The 18,671-nt window shown below is 41.8% G+C and overlaps 1 protein-coding gene across 7 annotated transcripts in view; it reads right to left on the reverse strand.

The window, feature by feature from the left end:
• RAB40C (RAB40C, member RAS oncogene family) overlaps nucleotides 1-18,671 on the reverse strand; it is a 54,642-nt gene that overhangs the window by 18,844 nt on the left and 17,127 nt on the right. For 4 of the 7 annotated variants that reach the window (XM_084818764.1, XM_084818765.1, XM_084818763.1 and 1 more), the window contains 2 exons: nucleotides 4,223-4,283; nucleotides 899-959 (listed from right to left, as the gene is read on the reverse strand). In XM_084818764.1, the coding sequence (XP_084674890.1) occupies nucleotides 899-959; nucleotides 4,223-4,283 (122 nt within the window). Of the gene's footprint in view, nucleotides 1-898; nucleotides 4,284-18,671 lie in introns of all 7 variants that reach the window. The other 3 variants (XM_084818767.1, XM_084818766.1, XM_084818768.1) reach the window with 1 other exon arrangement.

An 18,671-nucleotide genomic window follows, 5' to 3' on the forward strand; every position in this document is an offset into this window, starting at 1 on the left:
ACCAAGAAACTGGAACAGATGTCAAAGCAAGCTTTCCATTTTTGGCTTGTTTTCCCCCTTGCATGAATTGGGAACAAACAAATTGCATACACCAGCACATTGCTCATTCACAATAAACCAGGATAAGTCAGCAATTCTGACTTATCTGCAGATGCTCCCAATATGTTAACTCCTACTTTAGCCCACTTCATTCTTCCATTTTTCCTTCTGCTCAAGCAATTCACTTCTACCTTATGCTACAAAATGCATGCCACTTTCAAAGTATTCTGCCTGTTTCTGGTCTTGTGATTATGAACCCTGTGCACTGAACACTGAAGGTTTCCTTCCCGTCCCCTCCTAGGAATGCATCTTCTGCTTACAAGTCAGAGTGCTAAATGAAACCTTGCCATATAAATAGGTTGGTGAGACCTTACTTGCTACGCTAATGAAATGAATGTTTCATAAAACAAAACACAAATTAAAAAATGACTATTTCAGAAAGCTGGTGTTTCAGTCACAAGCTCAAAACTGAATAAGCAAAAGATAGTCTCATACTTCACACTATATTTCAAAGACTAAATACCAGATTCTGCATATATTTTTCAGACATCTAAACAGATCACAAGGTGAGTCCCATTTTCAGAAATCAGCCTGGAAGTGGGAGGAGTCATCTAATCTAAGAGAAGTGGAAATTCTATTTGGTTTCAGCATTGCCATCATCCTACACTGCAACCTAAGCCAATATGGATGTATTGTGGGAACCACCCCAGATACAATCACAGACTCCTCCAGTCTTTTCCATGCACTTCCAGACATTAACAAACTGATAAGCAATTATAACAAATGGCAACTTTGTGCATACATTTATTTCACTGGAAAGTAGTAACAGAACCCAAGTAGCATTGCTGGCAGTACTCACCTGAGCTCCTCTGGAGTACGACCGGAAAATGGTACAGAACCTCCCCTGGCCAGATGTATCCCTGAAACAAAGATCAAAATATAGGAGGCATTCAGACCTCACCATTCCATTCCCCCACAGGTTCTTGATGATTTAGTGAGCCACTGGTTAAAATTGGAACCACATTATACTCTGGATGATACTTTCCACTTGCTGATGACTGCTTCATTAAGCTCTATTTCTCCCCAAGGGTGATGTGCTTCATATACAGAAAGATTTCAAGAGATTTGTGTTAGGTGTACTCTCCCACCCCATGCCTAAGAAGCCTGCTTTAGCTTCTCTCCTTTATTTCAGCCCCAGACATGTCCCCTACATCATTCTTGTGCACAGAACCCATAAGTGTTTTTTCCCGCATAATACACACAACATTTTACAATTCATGTTATTAAGCACCAATCGACTGTGTGCAAAAGATATCCCATATGCCTTGACTGCCCAGGAACATAGAGATTTGATGTTAACCTCTAAGAACTTTTAACAATTTTCTAGCCCTTTTATCAACCCAGAACATCCACATTCCAAGCTACATCCTAGCTCATTATCATCACTCTATTAATTGATGCAGATCAATGTGCTACAGCAAACATCTCTGGACCTTGCTCAACCCTGGCCTTCCTCCCTTTGAATATTTTGAAGGTGGCAATAGATCTGTGCGTAAAATCCTGCTTAAGTCCTCCAGCAGGCATACACTGTGTGCAAAGTTACCATAGCTGTACTCGCTTCCTATTCTATTTCTGGGACATGTAGATGGGTGGCTAGTGACACAAGAAAGCACATATATTAAGTGCTTATTGGTGTCTGTCTTCCTGCTATTAGTGATAGGACTTGACTTCACTCAACTATAGGACCACCAATATGATGCAGTAGAGTTAGATGCAGGAGGCAAGGATTTAAATCCCAACTCTGCCATGGATTCACTGGTTGATTTTGGTCAAGTCATTACTGCTCAGCCACATTTCCCCTATCTAATACCATTTAATTTAATGCTTTTATATTTTTGTATTATTAAAACCAAAAAGTACACAGTAAAATTTTTGTGAACTGCCCAAAGAGCTTCGGCTATTGGGCAGTATAGTAATGAAATAAATTAATTAATAACCATAGCACCCTACATAAGAAAACAGCCTGAGACCAGGAAAGACCTTATCCTGCCCCAATAAGCCTGTCCATTCTAAGATAATGGACCTGCTCTGCCTTGCCTTTGGTGATTAGACAGGTGGGTATGGAGGGCTTTTCCATCACCATTCCTGGGCTTTAGGATCACTGCTCTGGGAAACTCACCTGGCCCACTCCCTCCTGCACCTTCTCAGAGCAGTGAAACCCTTTTTGCTCTGGAGGAGTCTGGGTGTTAGCTTGTTTGGTAACATTTTGCTATGCTTTAAAATATCACTACTCTGATATTTTAAAACTGTATATCGTATTTTTTTTTTGCTGTGTGTATGTTTACCATTGTTGTAAGCCACTTTGGATGTGCCCACTGTAAGCAGAAAAGTGGATTATAAACAAAGTTGTTGTGAATGTGAACATGATCACAGACAGTACAGTGCCTTTTAAAATGCAATAGCTACTTTGTACAATCAGGAAAGGTAAATAGCCATTCATACACTTACATACTATTCTATGGGAAATGCAAATTGATTCCAGATGTGCACTTAAGGAAGGTTTTGTTAACTGGACAACAATGAATTCTCTTTCAGATGTGGATGTGCCAGAAATTATTGGTATACATGGGCATGTGGGCTCAGAATGTTACCAGCACACAAAACCCAAGATTTATTTGCAAGGCCATCTTAATGCATAGGTCAAACTGGTGGTCTCCCCTCCACCCATGCCTCCCCTAAACACACACACACACGCGCGCGTGCACACACACACACACACACACAAAATGTTGGAAGCAGTCCTTCAGTACTGCCCAGCAGTACAGAGAGTTCTCAGTTGTTTATTTAAAAAGCTGCTACAAAACAAGTCATCTGTTTCTGGCTGGAGAAGACACATTTGGGTCCAACATTCAATTACTACTCCAGAGGCCAACAGAACACCATGCGATTTTCACAACTGTGTTTGGGGAGTACAACGTGATCTGTAGTAAATAAGATGCAGGGTGCCTTAAGGATACCAGCTGCCTCAGAGCCTGTGTCAGTTTAAGTCATGCCTTTGAATCTATTTAAACATTACTGCACACCAAGGGGCATCACCAGACATCTGTGATGTTATGCAGAGTGCTGTGCTGACCTAAGCAACTGCCTACTGAAGTGCAAGCTGCGGTCAGGTTAGCCACAGAGCATGTTGCAGTTCCTTGGGCCCTGCTGAGCTCAGTGACCTGGGAGGGGCACAGAATAAGCAGCTGGAAGCCTCATCACCCTCATTTCCACATATCAGATTTCCCAGAGAGATCAGATTTTCTGTGCAATGAAGTCAGAGGAACTAAGTTTCTAAACAGTTCACACATTACTGCATAATTCAAAGGGCCATATTTTAGCAAACTCTTTACATAGGGACACAGTGTATTGCCTATGGAGTGTTCTGTTTGCACAAGCAGCATAACACACAAACTAGGAGCTCATGTCGCCTCTACCACAGCAACTAGCATTACCCGGGAACTACACTTTGCCATGTAAGAGACAGTGGAAGTTATTATAGCAGAGACATTGCAACTCCACGTTCACACACCATCCTGCTTGTGCAGAAGACTATCCCCAAGAAGACAACCAAAAATCAATGACCTTAAAATAGACACTAAGTGAAAGCCAGCAAGTCCAGGGGAGACATTTAAAGAACCACTACCCTCAGGCCATAGGGCTAGATGTATGGCAATACATAAAACTGGCCCAGAGGAATAAGACACCCATGACCAACAAACTGAAGAGTGGGGAAGTGACTTAGCGTCTCTTCCCTCACCGTCTTTCCTTCCTTTTCCTCATGCATCTTGTGGGCAATGTTTTGTTATTGCAACGTTATGTATAGCATAAAACATAATATTTGCTTATGTTTTATTATTGCTTTTAGGTGCATATTAACAACAAAACAATAGCAACAGGGAAAAGGACGGACTGCTTGGGAAGCCAGACCATGTAAGACAGGGAAGGGATTAGGAGCCTGTTCCACATTCTGTGATAATGTTGCTTAGTGTGAAATATGACACAGATATTCATGAGTACATCCAGATAACCAAAGTAGTTATTTCTAAGCTAACAGGCACATCATCCTTATGAATCCAAGATCTCTCTCTATGGTCAGGTAGCCATTCCAATACATTTGGTGATTTTAGCAATACAAACTTACCAGAGCTCCAATTTCACCCTTCTGCCATCTAACAGGATTGTTGTGGTCTTATAGTCAATTCCTGTAATGAAACAATAGAGTTGTGACCACACAAAAAACTGGCATATGGGCATCATTATTATGCATATGGGGCATCACTATTTATTAATGTAGTGCCACAAGTTTACAGAGCTTTCTGGAGTATAAGGGGACAGATCCCTACCCAGAGAAGCTTATAATCTAAAAGGAAAAATCATCAAAAGGGAAAACAGGGAAGAATGTGCAATTATTCTAGTTCCATGTATTTAGGCTTAGTAACATTCCTAACCATAAGAAGCTGTCACAGTACCAAATGTTGAGATGTTTTTATACATATATTGAAGCTTATGTTAACAAGCAATTTGGAAGTGAAAAAGGATGATAAACAGACAAATAGCAACATTTGGTTCTCTGCAACACAGGCATTTAGGTGATGGGGAGTGAAGAATGATGAGTTATTTTTGCAAACCTGACCTCGTTCTAGTCACACATAATTACAGCACCATATTTAGTAGCAATGTTGTGTTTTTAGTAATGTAATAATTAACACATATACTTTATAAGATTTTTTGAGTGCAGAGTATTTGATCCAGCTCTCCCATTTTGCAGAGGGCAAGACCAAGTATTCAGTTCTAGATCAAGCACTGGGAAATTCCCAGAGAACCTGTTAGCAAATCCTTGGCACATGGATCTCAGCCTAGCCTGATCTGTGTGTTTTGAAGCTCATGCATCTGATTGTGGCCAAGATCTGTGCAGTACAGCCTTTTTGTGTGTGGATGTTACAGGTTTGGTATGTATGCATGCCGACATATATGCAATTCCAGATCCACATAAAAAAAGCAGAAACCATGTCACAAAAGCAATTCATACTATATATTAATGTTGAAGCTAGCTTAACAGTAAGTGACAGTCTTATTGGCATATCAAAGGTACATTCAGGTAAAGAGTTATGCTTTCTGAACTAGGCAGCCTTGCTACTTAGAAAGTATAGAAAAATATTTTATATATATTCTATAGCAGCATTCCCCAATGTGATACCCTCCAGATCAAGGGTAGGCAGCCTGGTGCCCTCCAGATGTTCTGTACCACATTTCTCAGAATCACTGACCATGAAAGTTGTAGTCCAAAGCCTGGGAAGGCACTAGGTTGGGGAAGGCTGTGCTAAATATTGAAACAGAACTCTCATTTCCCTGCCACACATCTGTTTCAATAACCTTGGAGACTTGGATACTGTGTTAATAAGGTCTCAGCTGGTCACCTCCCTTCCTGCTCCTCCCAATGTTAAATTTGCATATTAATTAGTGCAAACTTCAAACAGGAAACTGCTGGCAACTGGTTCTGCTCCACACAAGCTCAAAGACTACTTCTTTTAATAATCTTAAACATTTCTGGATCTTTGTTTGCATGGACACTGGCTACCAAGTCAGCCAGGTTTACATAAAAATTGAAGATTTAAAAGGCAAGCAGTCCAACTTTAAGTTATCAACAGTTTGGTTCAAAACCTGAACTTTAATACTTATGATCTCTTAAGACTGATCCAGTGACACTACCAAAGAAGACACACCACACCTTTAAGAGTGCTTCCAAATGGAGGGCTCCTAGTGCTACCATCCAAAAGATACTGTGCACCTATTCTGTCTTTTCTTCCTTAATTGATTTTTCCTGGTAAGAAAAAAAGATGGAAGCAGTGGGAAAACATGAGAAGGCTATATATAAGTGGAAGATGATATTGTTTGGAGCCCCTGTAAAATTCCGTGTTTGAGGCATGACGATTGCAGGATAAAAGCCTTGCTGGAAACAGCTCTGGGATACAATCCCAGCCACTGGATACTCCATTCTATATCTCACCAGGATAATTTAGGATGTGTTCTGGCTAGGACACTCCTATTGATGCCCTTTGACTACTTAGTGTCTATAACCATGATGGCGAACCTATGACACACGTGACAGCACTGACACGCATAGCCATTTTCAATGACACGTGGCCGCACGCAGCCGCATGCCGAGAAGTATGGGGCCGCATGCCGAGAAGGACGTTTCATCCTCGGCTACTGCACGGCCAGGTGCAGTAGCCGAGGATGAAACATTTGCTGTCGTGTAGTGTAGACACTCTGTGCCGGAGGTCTGTAGGCCAAAACAACAGAACTCCGGCACACAGCGTCTAGTTCTGGGATTTCCGGTTAGGCCGTTAGGGGATCTTTGACCTCACTTCCGGCCGGCGGAGCAGGGAGCAGCAGAATGCCGCGGGGGACGCATCTCTGGGGGCCCTGTGATCGCCATTACCAGCAACCACATAACCACAGCAACCATCATCCAATCTACTGTTCTGGGGTGTCGTGGATTTCTAATTGACCATCATTACTGAGATAAGTGAGGGGGAGGCTGGGAGAGGCGAGGGCCTGTGCTATGGGTGCCGTTTCCTGCCATTAGAAATAGCGGCAGCCATCTTAATTTATATAAGGAACGCTATTTTGCAGCATAGTGCAGACTCCATATCGCCACTATTACTGTTGTGCATCCTTATTAACCCCTATTTCTGCTTATTAACCCTGCCCTTTCCTAAAAGACAGTTACATGTGCCATCTTGTGGTCAGTTAGGCTAGTTAACCCCTAATTGCCTGCAGGGCTAACAGGCTATCTATAATTCTATCTTCTGTCACTGGCCCCCAGATGGAGAACCCCCCCCCAAAAAAAAAACAAGGTTAAGTAAAGGAAGTGGTAGTAGCAGTAGCCGACCCTTTCAAGAGACATGGACCAAGATGTATAGCATTATAGAAAAAAATGGCAGATCATTTTGCATTCTATGTACTGAAACGGTAGTAAGCAGAACGTGGAATATAAATAGACATTTTGAAACTAATCATTCCCAGCTCTTGAAAAAAAGTGAGGATGAAAGGAAGGAATACATTTCCAGGCAGCTACACCTTTATAACAGCCAATCTAATTCCATCCTTAAATTTATAAAAGGCTCTACAAATTTAACATCTGCAAGTCTGAGCATTGCTCACTCCATAGCTCAGCATGGAAAAGCACTCACTGAGGGAGAAGTTATTAAAGAAACTCTCCTAAGATGTGCACCAGTTCTATTTCACGATATGCACAATAAAGATGCAATTATTAAGAGAATATCTGAGTTACCACTCAGTAGAAATATCATAAAAGACCAAATAATGAGACTGAACACAAACGTACAACATCAATTAAAGAGAGACATAAGTAATTGTAAATATTTTTCGATCTCTCTTGATGAAACTACTGATGTCACATCACATGCTCAGTTGGCCATTATTGGTCGATATTCTGATGGTCTCACAATGAGAGAAGAGTTGATAAAGTTAGTATCAGTGCCAACAAGTACATCAGGAAGCGAAATATGTAAGGTTGTTATACAAACATTCCATGACCTAAGCACTGATATCTCTAAAGTTGTGTCAGTGACGACAGATGGGGAACCAACCATGGTGGGGAAAAAAGTCAGATTTGTCAAATTGTTTACGGAAGCTATTGGACATCCGATTGTGCCTTTTCATTGTATTATCCATCAGGAGGTTTTATGTGCCAAGGCAGGATTCACGGACTTAAACGACTTAATGTCAGTTGTTACAAAAATAGTTAATTTAATAGCTGCTCACCCCCTTCACAAGCAAGAATTTTCTGCACTTTTACTGGAAGTTGATTCCACCTACAGTGGACTGCTGATGTACAATAATGTAAGATGGCTGAGCCGAGGCAAAGTTCTTGAGCGCTTTGTGGAGTGCTTTGAAGAAATTAAGGTATTTCTGGAGGATAAGGATCTGGGAAACTTTTCTCAGCTCAATGATGATAAGTGGGTCAACACCCTGATACTTTTTATAGATCTCTCTGTTCGTATTAACGAACTGAACTTAAAGTTACAAGGTTTTGGCAAAAGTATTGACGTTATGTTTGGGTACATAAAAGCTTTTGAAAGTAAACTTAAAATTTTCAAGCGAGATGTAGAAACTAAAAATTATAAGTATTTTCCTCGAGTAACAAAGTATTTTGAGAAGGCCAGTGCAGCTGTACAAAATGAAATGGAACCCTTGCATATAAAGTACCAGCATGTTTTAGACTCGTTACTTGACCAGTTCAGTGATAGATTTAATCAATTTAGAAGCCTAGAACAGACCATAAAAATAATTAAGTATCCTGATGTAGTAGTCTACAGTAGTTTGGAATTAAATGGTTTCCAATGGATGCAAATTGATGATTTGGAGATGCAACTTGCAGAATTTCAAGACAGCATCTGGGCTTAGGTGTTTATCGACTTGAGGTCAAAGCTTGAGAATCTGGAAAGGTACCGCTTGGAGAATCAAGAGGAGTGCCACTACGAACAGGAAATTTGGCGTGCCTGGAACCGATTACCAGACACTTTTAGCACCCTGAAAAATATAGCAATGGCTTTACTCACAATTTTTCCCTCTACGTACTTTTGTGAGACCTTATTCTCAGCGTTGTGAGACCTTATTCTCAGTGTTAAAGAAACAGATTGACAGATGAAGTTAGTAGTGCTTGCTTGGGCTTGAAGTGTACAAAATACCAACCTTCAATTGAAGGTTTAGCCAATGAAATTCAGCAACAAAAAAAGTCACTAATAGGCAGGTTAGTTAAAGAATTCCCCCTCCCCCTCACTTATCTTAGTTCACGGCACCCCACACAAGTTAAATAATATCAAGACCAACAAAAGAAACGGACTGACAGATGAACAAAGAAGTCACTAAGCAGGTAAGTTAAATAATTAGTTTTTGGTTTATTAAATACAGTTATATATTACAATTATACATTTTTGTTATTTAAACTATAAATATCACGAAATTATGGTTTTTTTCTCGAAGTGACACACCACCCGAGTTATGCTCGGTTTTTTGGCGAATTTTGACACACCAAGCTCAAAAGGTTGCCCATCACTGGTCTATAATTAGCTCAGTTCCCAAAATTATGAGCTACGGACTACCAACTGATGATGAACGTTTACTTCCTATCTTACAGACTGCTACCGTTCAGCCCAGGAACAGTCTGTGCTTCTGTAAAGTTCTGGGCAGCTAGCTGCCAGTAAACTTCAATACTGATTTTACAAGTTGCAAATATACACTGGCAAACTCCCTCAAGAATTAATACGCTCTTCACATATTCACTGAATGTAAATTTTTTTTTTTTAAAAAAAAATCTATGTTTACGTTGCCAGTTCTATTAAAACTTTCTCTGCCAGCATGGTCTAACAGATTTTATGCATAGAAAAAAAGCAACTAGTGTATATTAATACACAAGAGCAACAAGGTTATGAAATCCCTAGCTTCAGAAGATACATTTGTAACAGGGAGGGGGCAAACAAGAATGGGTAGACATACTGCCACTCCTATTCACACAATGACCACTCTGAAAGAGGGAGTGAACAAATACAGGCCTGCATTTTTAAACTCACGATACATTTAATCACAATAACTAAATAGCCGCACCAATGCATTTTAAGTAGTGTGTTTTTATGACTGCCATGAAAACATGGCTCTGAGACTCAAAGTAGCTGTTTGCCTAATTTATAGTTGCAAAATACCTGAAAACTTAACCATGAGAAAGTCATCTCAATGAAATAACAGTCTTAGGCGGTATAATGAAAGTTGCCAGAACCGCACACGTAAGTTTCAATGCAGTTACATTTCAATGGGCCATCATGTCACAGTCTGCATGTACAAAATTGGGCTTTTGCACAGAACACTAGCTCAGCAAAATTCCACCTAGAAAGCATATTGCAAACTACACTAAGTACACATAAATTTTTCCTAGTTAAATTCAAATGGCAAAGACCAAATTGTATGGAACCTATTGAAGATTTCACACAGACTTTATATTCTCCCCCCTTGTTGGAAGGTATATTTCTAAGGCCACCACATATAATCAGAACAGTGGCTAAAAATCCTTGCTGTGGCAGATAGAATGTCAGCACCAGGAAAAACTCCCTGCTAATTCAGCAGCAGCCAGCACAGAGGTGAATATTTCAAGTTCATAGGTGCCAGCAGTTTGAGGTAGTCAGGTTGCCAACTTTTTAAAAGCCACAGTATTTCAACCACCATTATGGAAACCAAGGGCCAAAACTAGACATGTTAATTGTGCAACTGCAACTTTTTTCTAATGTACTCTTATAGAATCATAGAATCATAGAATAGTAGGGTCGGAAGGGGCCTACAAGGCCATCGAGTCCAACCCCCTGCTCAATGCAGGAATCCAAGTCAGAGCATCCCTGACAAATGGCTGTCCAATGGCTGTCTTGCTGGCAGAGGAGCGAGAAAGAGATCAGGAACATGGCACATGGGGAGGGATTTTAACCCTCTCCCCTCACACCACGGTCCTGATGACCCCCCCCTCTATTGACCTCAGGAAGGAGGGTTCTATTAACAACAATGACTAAGAGCACCTGGGGGGTGGGTGGGATTTTCACTGGGATCATGGTGTGAGGAGAGAGATTAAGCCTTACTATGTGCCACAATCCTGATCTTCTGGCAGCTATTTCAATTTGCAACGCTAGACACTAATTGTGATCATGTAAACAATGTCCCGTCTAGTTTGGCCTTATGCACCTTGAAGCTACAGGGAGGTTACAATGTCGTCTTCCACTCTCATTTGTCACTTTAGGGAAATCTTCACAGTACCATGAGTGAATTATTTCCAAAATTCAAATATGAATGAAAGATTCAGGTTGGAAAAGACGACACCATTTTACAGTAAGCTCTTAACACCCTCAGTGCCAATCCATTCAGCTCTATTGTGAATACTTGCTCCAGGTCCCTGATTTGGGTAGCCAGTCCATCTATTCCTGCTATAGCTTTGTATTCCAAGGTCACAGCCCATTCGGCTTTTATAAACAGTTGCAATTTTAATTATAAGATTGCATATGATACATTTAATCCTATGTCAGGGTGGAAACTGAGCTAACAGAGCCCCAGAGCAGTTCTGATTCTGAGGAGGAACAGCAATCCGTGGGAGAGGAGCTTGCTCATCTCTCACAAGCACAGCAGCTGGCAGAGATTCCTCCTGCCAGCATCCCTGGGATAGATAGTGACCCTGGCAGTGAGAGAGCGCTGGAGGGGGGCTTGCTGGACGCTCGGCGCAGATGCAGGGAGCGACAACAGATGGAGGGCGCGGAAAGGAGGCATAGCGCTCATTTGGCACGCAAACAACGGTCGCGTCCCGAGGACCCAAGGGAAAGAGGGAGGATCTCTCCCTAGCCCATAAGTTCAGGGTCTTCCCGTGATTCTCATTCAAACGGGGACCAACTGCCTTACCTGGAGCTTAGGCTACTCAGCTATCTTTCCCCAGTGCTGTTCCTTGCTTTGTCACTAGTGATTAGTATCTGAGAGTCATAAAGTAATAAAGGAATAAAGTCTCAGAAAGAATTCCTCGTCGTCTGTGTCCTGAGTTGGCTATTGGTGGGGACTGCAAGAGGCAGCTAGGGCGCTCCTGACATCCTATTACAATGGAGAAATTTCCTTCAGCAGTAAGTCTTTCTTTACTGCTATCAAGAGTTCACTTCTAAAAGTATCAGGCTAGTCTAAACAAGTTGATGAGGTGGGGCAGAGATGAAATGCTTAAGTATGTATTACACAAGAGAGCCAATGTTCAAGTGAACAAGGCAGAGCTAACATGATTGTGCCACTAGATGGCAGTATTGCACAGAGGCTTTGGGGATAGTTATTATACTAGAGCCCCTTCATGGATCACTGCCTTGTTGTGGCGAAGGGGCTTGCGTAACTCAGTGAAGCCATAAGCTATGCCGTGCAGGGCCACCCAAGACGGACAGGTCATGGCAGAGAGTTCTGACAAAATGTGGTCCACTGGAGAAGGAAATGGCAACCCACTCCAGTATTCTTGCCAAGAAAACCCCATGGAACGTATCACAAGGCTAAAAGATATGACGCCGGAAGATGAGCCCCTCAGGTCGGAAGGTGTCCAATATGCTACTGGGGAAGAGCAGAGGGTATTTCCAAGTAGCGCCAGAAAGAGTGAAGCAGCTGGGCCAAACCCGAAAGGACACTCAGCTGTGGATGTGTCTGGTGGTGAAAAGAAAATCCGATGCTGTAAAGAACAATATTGTTTAGGAACCTGGAATGTCAGATCAATGAATCAAGGTAAGCTGGAGGTGGTCAAACATGAGATGGCAAGATTGAACATCAACATCTTGGGAATCAGCGAACTAAAATGGACAAGCATGGGCGAATTTAATTCAGGCGACCACTATATCTACTACTGTGGGCAAGAATCCCTTAGAAGAAATGGAGTAGCACTCATAGTCAACAAAAGGGTGGGAAACACAGTACTGGGGTACAATCTTAAAAATGATAGAATGATCTCAGTACGAATCCAAGGCAAACCATTCAACATCACAGTAATTCAAGTCTATGCCCCAACCACTGAGCCCGAAGAAGCTATGAAGACCTACAACACCTTCTAGAACTAACACCAAAAAAAGATGTCCTGTTCATCATAGGGGATTGGAATGCTAAGGTAGGAAGTCAAGAAATCACCGGGATAACAGGCAAGCATGGCCTTGGTGTACAAAATGAAGCAGGACAAGGGCTAATAGAGTTTTGCCAAGAGAACACGCTGATCATAGCAAACACTCTTTTCCAACAGCACAAGAGGCGACTCTACACATGGACATCACCAGATGGTCAATATCGAAATGAGATTATGTACTTTGCAGCCAAAGATGGAGAAGCTCTATTCAGTCAGGAAAAACAAGACCTGGAGCTGACTGTGGCTCAGATCATGAGCTGCTTCTTGCAAAATTTCGGCTTCAATTGAAGAACGTCGGGAAAACCACTAAACCATTCAGGTATGACCTAAATCATATCCCTTATGAATATACAGTGGAGGTGACGAATAGATTTAAGGGATTAGACCTGATAGACAGAGTGCCTGTGGAACTATGAACGGAGGTCGGTAACACTGTTCAGGAGGCAGCAACTCTATCCATCCCAAAGAAAAAGAAATGCAAGAAAGCCAAGTGGCTGTCTGATGAGGCTTTACAAGTAGCTGAGGAAAGAAAGGAAGTGAAAAGCAAGGGAGAAAGGGGAAAATATATCCAACTGAATGCAGAGTTCCAGAGAATAGCAAGGAGAGATAAGGCGGCCATCTTAAATGAACAATGCAAAGAAATCGAAGAAAACAATAGAATGGGAAAGACTAGAGATCTCTTCCAGAAAATCAGAGATCTCAAGGGAACATTTTGTGCAAAGACGGGCATGATAAAGGGCAAAAAAGGCAGGGACCTAACAGAAGCAGATGAGATTAAGAAGAGGTGGAAAGAATACACAGAAGAACTATACAGGAAAGATCTTAATGTCCCTGACAGCCATGATAGTGTGATCACTGAACTTGAGCCGCACATCCTAGAGAGTGAAGCCAAGTGGGCCTTAGGAAGCATTATTAAAAACAAAGCTAGCGGAGATGACAGTATTCCAGCTGAGCTATTTAAAATCCTAAAAGATGATGCTGTTAAAGTGCTGCACTCAATATGCCAACAGATTTGGAACACTCAGCAGTGGCCACAAGACTGGAAAAGGTCAGTTTACATTCCAATTCCAAAGAAGGGCAATGCCAAAGAGTGTTCAAACTACCACACAATTGCGCTCATTTCACATGCCAGTAAGATTATGTTCAGAATTCTACAACCTGGGCTTCAGCAGTATGTGAACCGAGAACTACCGGAAGTACAAGCTGGGTTTCGAAGAGGCAGAGGAACTAGAGATCAAATCGCCAACATTCGCTGGATCATGGAGAAAGCAAGAGAATTCCAGAAAAACGTCTATTTCTGCTTCATTGACTACGCTAAAGCCTAGATTGTGTAGATCACAACAAACTTTGGCAAATTCTTAAAGAGATGGGAGTACCAGACCACCTTACCTGTCTTCTGAGAAACCTGTTCGAGGGTCAAGAAGCAACAGTAAGAACCAGACATGGAACAACCGAGTGGTTCAAAATTGGGAAAGGAATACGACAAGGCTGAATACTGTCGCCCTGCTTATTTAACTTATATGCAGAGTACATCATGAGAAACGCCAGGTTGGATGAATCACAGGTCGGAATTAAGATTGCTGGGAGAATTATCAACAACCTCCGATATGCAGATGATACCACCCTAATGGCAGAAAGCGAAGAGGATCTAAAGAGCCTCTTGTTGAGGGTGAAAGTGGAGAGTGCAAAAGCTGGTTTGAAACTCAACATTAAAAAAATTAAGATCATGGCATCTGGCCCCATCACTTCCTGGCATATAGAAGGGGAAGAAATGGAAGCAGTGACAGATTTTATTTTCTTGGGCTCCAAGATCACTGCAGACAGTGACTGTAGCCATGAAATTAAAAGACGCTTGCTCCTTGGGAGGAAAGCTATGGCAAACCTAGACAGCATAGTAAGAAGCAGAGACATCACCTTGCCGACAAAGGTCCGTCTAATCAAAGCTATGGTTTTCCCAGTAGTAATGTATGGCTGTGAGAGCTGGACTATAAGGAAGGCTGAGCGCCGAAGAATTGATGCTTTCGAACTGTGGTGCTGGAGAAGACTCTTATGAGTCCCCTGGACAGCAAGGAGGCCAAATCAGTCCATCCTAAAGGAAATCAACCCTGAGTGCTCATTGGAAGGACAGATACTGAAGCTGAAGCTCAAATATTTTGGCCACCTAATGCGAAGAGAAAACTCCCTGGAAAAGACCCTGATGCTGGGAAAGATTGAAGGCAAAAGGAGAAGGGGACAGCAGAGGATGAGATGGCTAGATAGTATCACTGATGCAATGAATATGAACTTGAGCACACTCCGGGAGAGAGCGGAGGACAGGAAGGCCTGGCGTGCTATGGTCCATGGGGTCACGAAGAGTCGGACACGACTTAACGACTGAACAACAACCTAATGGCAATCACTACATTATAAGGCAGTGAATTGTGGTAGGTGCTATACCATTTCACATTTCCCTTTTGTTTGTTCTGAGTTTGATGGACCAAGATTTGTGTGACTGAATCACCACTGCAGTGTAAAAAAGTCTTGTGCTCGTGACTATTTTCTGTTTCCCTATGTATGTCGTAAAAAGGTACCAGAAAGTCAGAGTTGGTCCTTAGTTATCCACCAAAGTTTTTGCTTGCTAGGAAACCCTGTTGTAGCAACTACGTACTTAGAAAACAAGCTAGGCAGACAGGCATTACACTGAACACCAAGGACATTGTCCATACCCAGCTAGAACTGCTGTATTAGCAAAGCCTGGAAAACCAGTCTGAGCTGTTTTCAGCTTAGAGTATGTTCCAGCTCTACAAGTTTACAATTAAAGAGGAGCTATTTTGCTAAAACTATTGGCTCCTTAGAAGTCGTACACACTCATTGTAATTTACCAACATGTAGCTCAAGTAAAGCAAAAATTATGGGCATAATGCTATGAACACCCAAAAAGTTCCCATGTACCCTTACCAAAGCCAAGTAATAGTTTCAATTCTTGGCAAGCTTTCAGACAGGCCTCAATGACAAAAAGGACAATGGTCACCTGGAAACACCCTACTCAAAGCTATTTTTATTATTTGTTTATGATACACTTTGCCAATCTGTTGACAATTACCAATATTGTGTTTCATACACTGCATAACATACAAGGCAATAGAGAGATACAATTGACATTGGAAGCTCACGCACGTTGCGCTCTTCTGGGTTAATCACTGATGTATGCTTAAGAGATTCAACAGGACAAGAAGTTCGCCAAAATACAGACAAGCAGAAACAACATAAAATATTTCTCTGCTGCCTTTCCAAGGCTCATGTCAGCTTATAAAACTGTTTACACACAATATAAAACACAGGCAATAAAACAGTGCTCCAGAGTAAGAGAACTAACAGACAGGTCCCATTTGCATGCCACAGCTGCCCAGGGTTCATTTAAACACTGGGTAGTCATGAAAAAGTGGGAGCCAGATGCAGACTTGTAGCGTCTCGTAAAGGCCACTCTCCAAGAGTTGGGGTGGCCCAAGCTTAGTTTGGGGGTCTATACGCCCCAGTTCATCAGTTTGGGTGTACACTGGGTATTAGTGGCATGGGGGCACCATGCTTGAAATTTTCTTATGCCCAAACCGTCACTTCTCCCCATAAGTCTCTCCCTTGCCACAATTAAGATCAGCATCTGTTGCCTTGCACTGTGTTCTATCATTGCATGTTGGCAAGGAAGAAACACAGCATGGGGTAGCTCTTCTTCCAGTGGTAGTGTCAGGGTTCTTAAATTAGCCTCCAGGAGATCTGCCAAAGCACATCCCTGATGGCTTTTTCAGAAGGGGCTGCAACAGAAGCTTTCCATTTAGGAAGGCATTTGGGGCAGAGGTCAAACTTTATTTGCTGCTGGTTTGGGATGTTTTTACTCTTATTTGCAATTTCATTTTTAATAGGGGATACTGTAGTTGTAATTATGCCTTAAACTGCCTCAAGCACAAGATGACATGGGTATAAATACTTATAACATTGTAACAAAAGCCATTCCTGCATTTTCCATACTCAAAAGGTGTCTGCAACAACAGGGCAGACTAGTGACCCCATCTGACTGTGCAGAGCCCCTACAGTAAGGTACACTGTCAAGAAGCATGAAATATAGACTACTATTTAGGTGGATAGAAATAAAACACAGTAACTAGGTTTGAAAAAAAAAAGCCTGGATAGCTGGCTCTTAAAATCAGCAGACTGCTGTTCAAATACCAGACATAATTAGTCCAGAAGGTGCACCATTCCAGGACCCTGGAGGCAGATCCAGGATTGAATGTGGAACCTGCAGATGGCAAAGAATAAAACCAACAGAGGCTCATCCACAAAAGCCTCCAGAGAATAGCACTAATGCACTGGGATTCTTGACTCACAATCCATCTAGTTGTCACAGGGACACCACCAACAGCTTTGCCATATAATGATTTTGTTCTGTATTGTTAGAGGAGGAGGAGAGGAAGAACAGCTGACGTGCCACAGACATACTATGGCCATAAGTACACAGAAATGTGAATGCTCAAAAGGTCAACAAATGTCAGACTTACACAAGATCTAGAAGATGTGACTGATTATTTGCTGATGGTTACTGAACCTGGAAGCTAATAACCATTTCTTGGACCTATTTTAGAGACTGCCACACACTATTTGTGCTGTAGGCCACGCGTCTGAACAGCACACCTATACAAATGCCACTATTCTATGCAAGTGGGTTTATGCTTCTTATCCTACATTTCCTTAAATATCTTCTTACAAAACAGCATAATTCACATATTAAACAGCTGTAAGTCTGTGTTTGCCACTCACTGCATGCTTGACAGAGAGCTGCAGCCAATGCTGCCTTCATACAGGATTCATACAGGATTTAAACATGTATGTCATATCCACATTTAACTTTTAAAAAGTGATGGATATTCAGAGGCACCAATATTTCAGAAAGCTACCCTTTAAAGGAAAAGTCTACCACAACACCAAATACAGGCCGGCTTGAGCAGCTTACAGAGTCCTTGGATATGAAGTAGTAAGAAAGACAATTGAGGCTGATATTTCAGGCCATGTAAGTGAACTGTCTACAGTAGTGGGAAGTTTACTTCCTGCATTTTAGAGATGAGAAAGTTATCTAGATATAGAAACCATTAAAGTGTAAGACCATACAAATCAGGTGATCCAGGAGACATAGTGACAGCTGTCTGATTGTATTTCCTTATCACCCAACATGCCATCATAAGAAACTAAGACACTGGCAGGGTAAGGGAAGTTTTGGTTATCACTGTAAATGAGGACTGTCCATTGAAACAGTTACCTTCTAATTATAAAAATGGAACAAAAGACATTTCAAATGGTTGGGGGGCGGGGGGGGGGGAAGAGAACAAACAAGATGTGATCTGTAAGCAGGATAGAATACAAACCAAGGAAGGGAGGAGAGAAGTCAAGTGGAAGCCTACGTTAACTACTCATATGAACCTTGCAGTATGAAGTACAAACACACACTGGCTACACAAGTAGGTTTAAGCAGATCTACACATACTGCAGAATTACGTGGGAATGAGATGTACAATGGACTCTCTCTACAGGCTACACATGGGACATACCGCTTGACTGCTACCCTGTATATAACACTCCTTGCAAATATTTTCTAGCATAACGCATTACATGATGTTGATTTTTGTTTCTGTTTGCAGGAAGCCACTAACATAATGGACCATTCAACACTGTGATCATTGACCTGCATGCTGAAGTATTTCAATCTGCTCTATTACCTCATTCTGCTATGACAAATTGGAATAAGATATAAACAACTGTCCTAAGTCCTCCAAAACCTTTGCAGAATAGTCTGCTCAGTCCCCAAATCAGATCAGGGGCACTTCTGCAATTTAACGCCAACCTCTTGAGGCAACAGCAAAGGAAAAACATAATTTTTATG

The sequence above is a fragment of the Heloderma suspectum genome, chromosome 12 (assembly GCF_057233095.1).
Source record: "Heloderma suspectum isolate Gila_16-S chromosome 12, 16-S_ref, whole genome shotgun sequence".
Lineage (NCBI taxonomy): Eukaryota > Metazoa > Chordata > Lepidosauria > Squamata > Helodermatidae > Heloderma > Heloderma suspectum.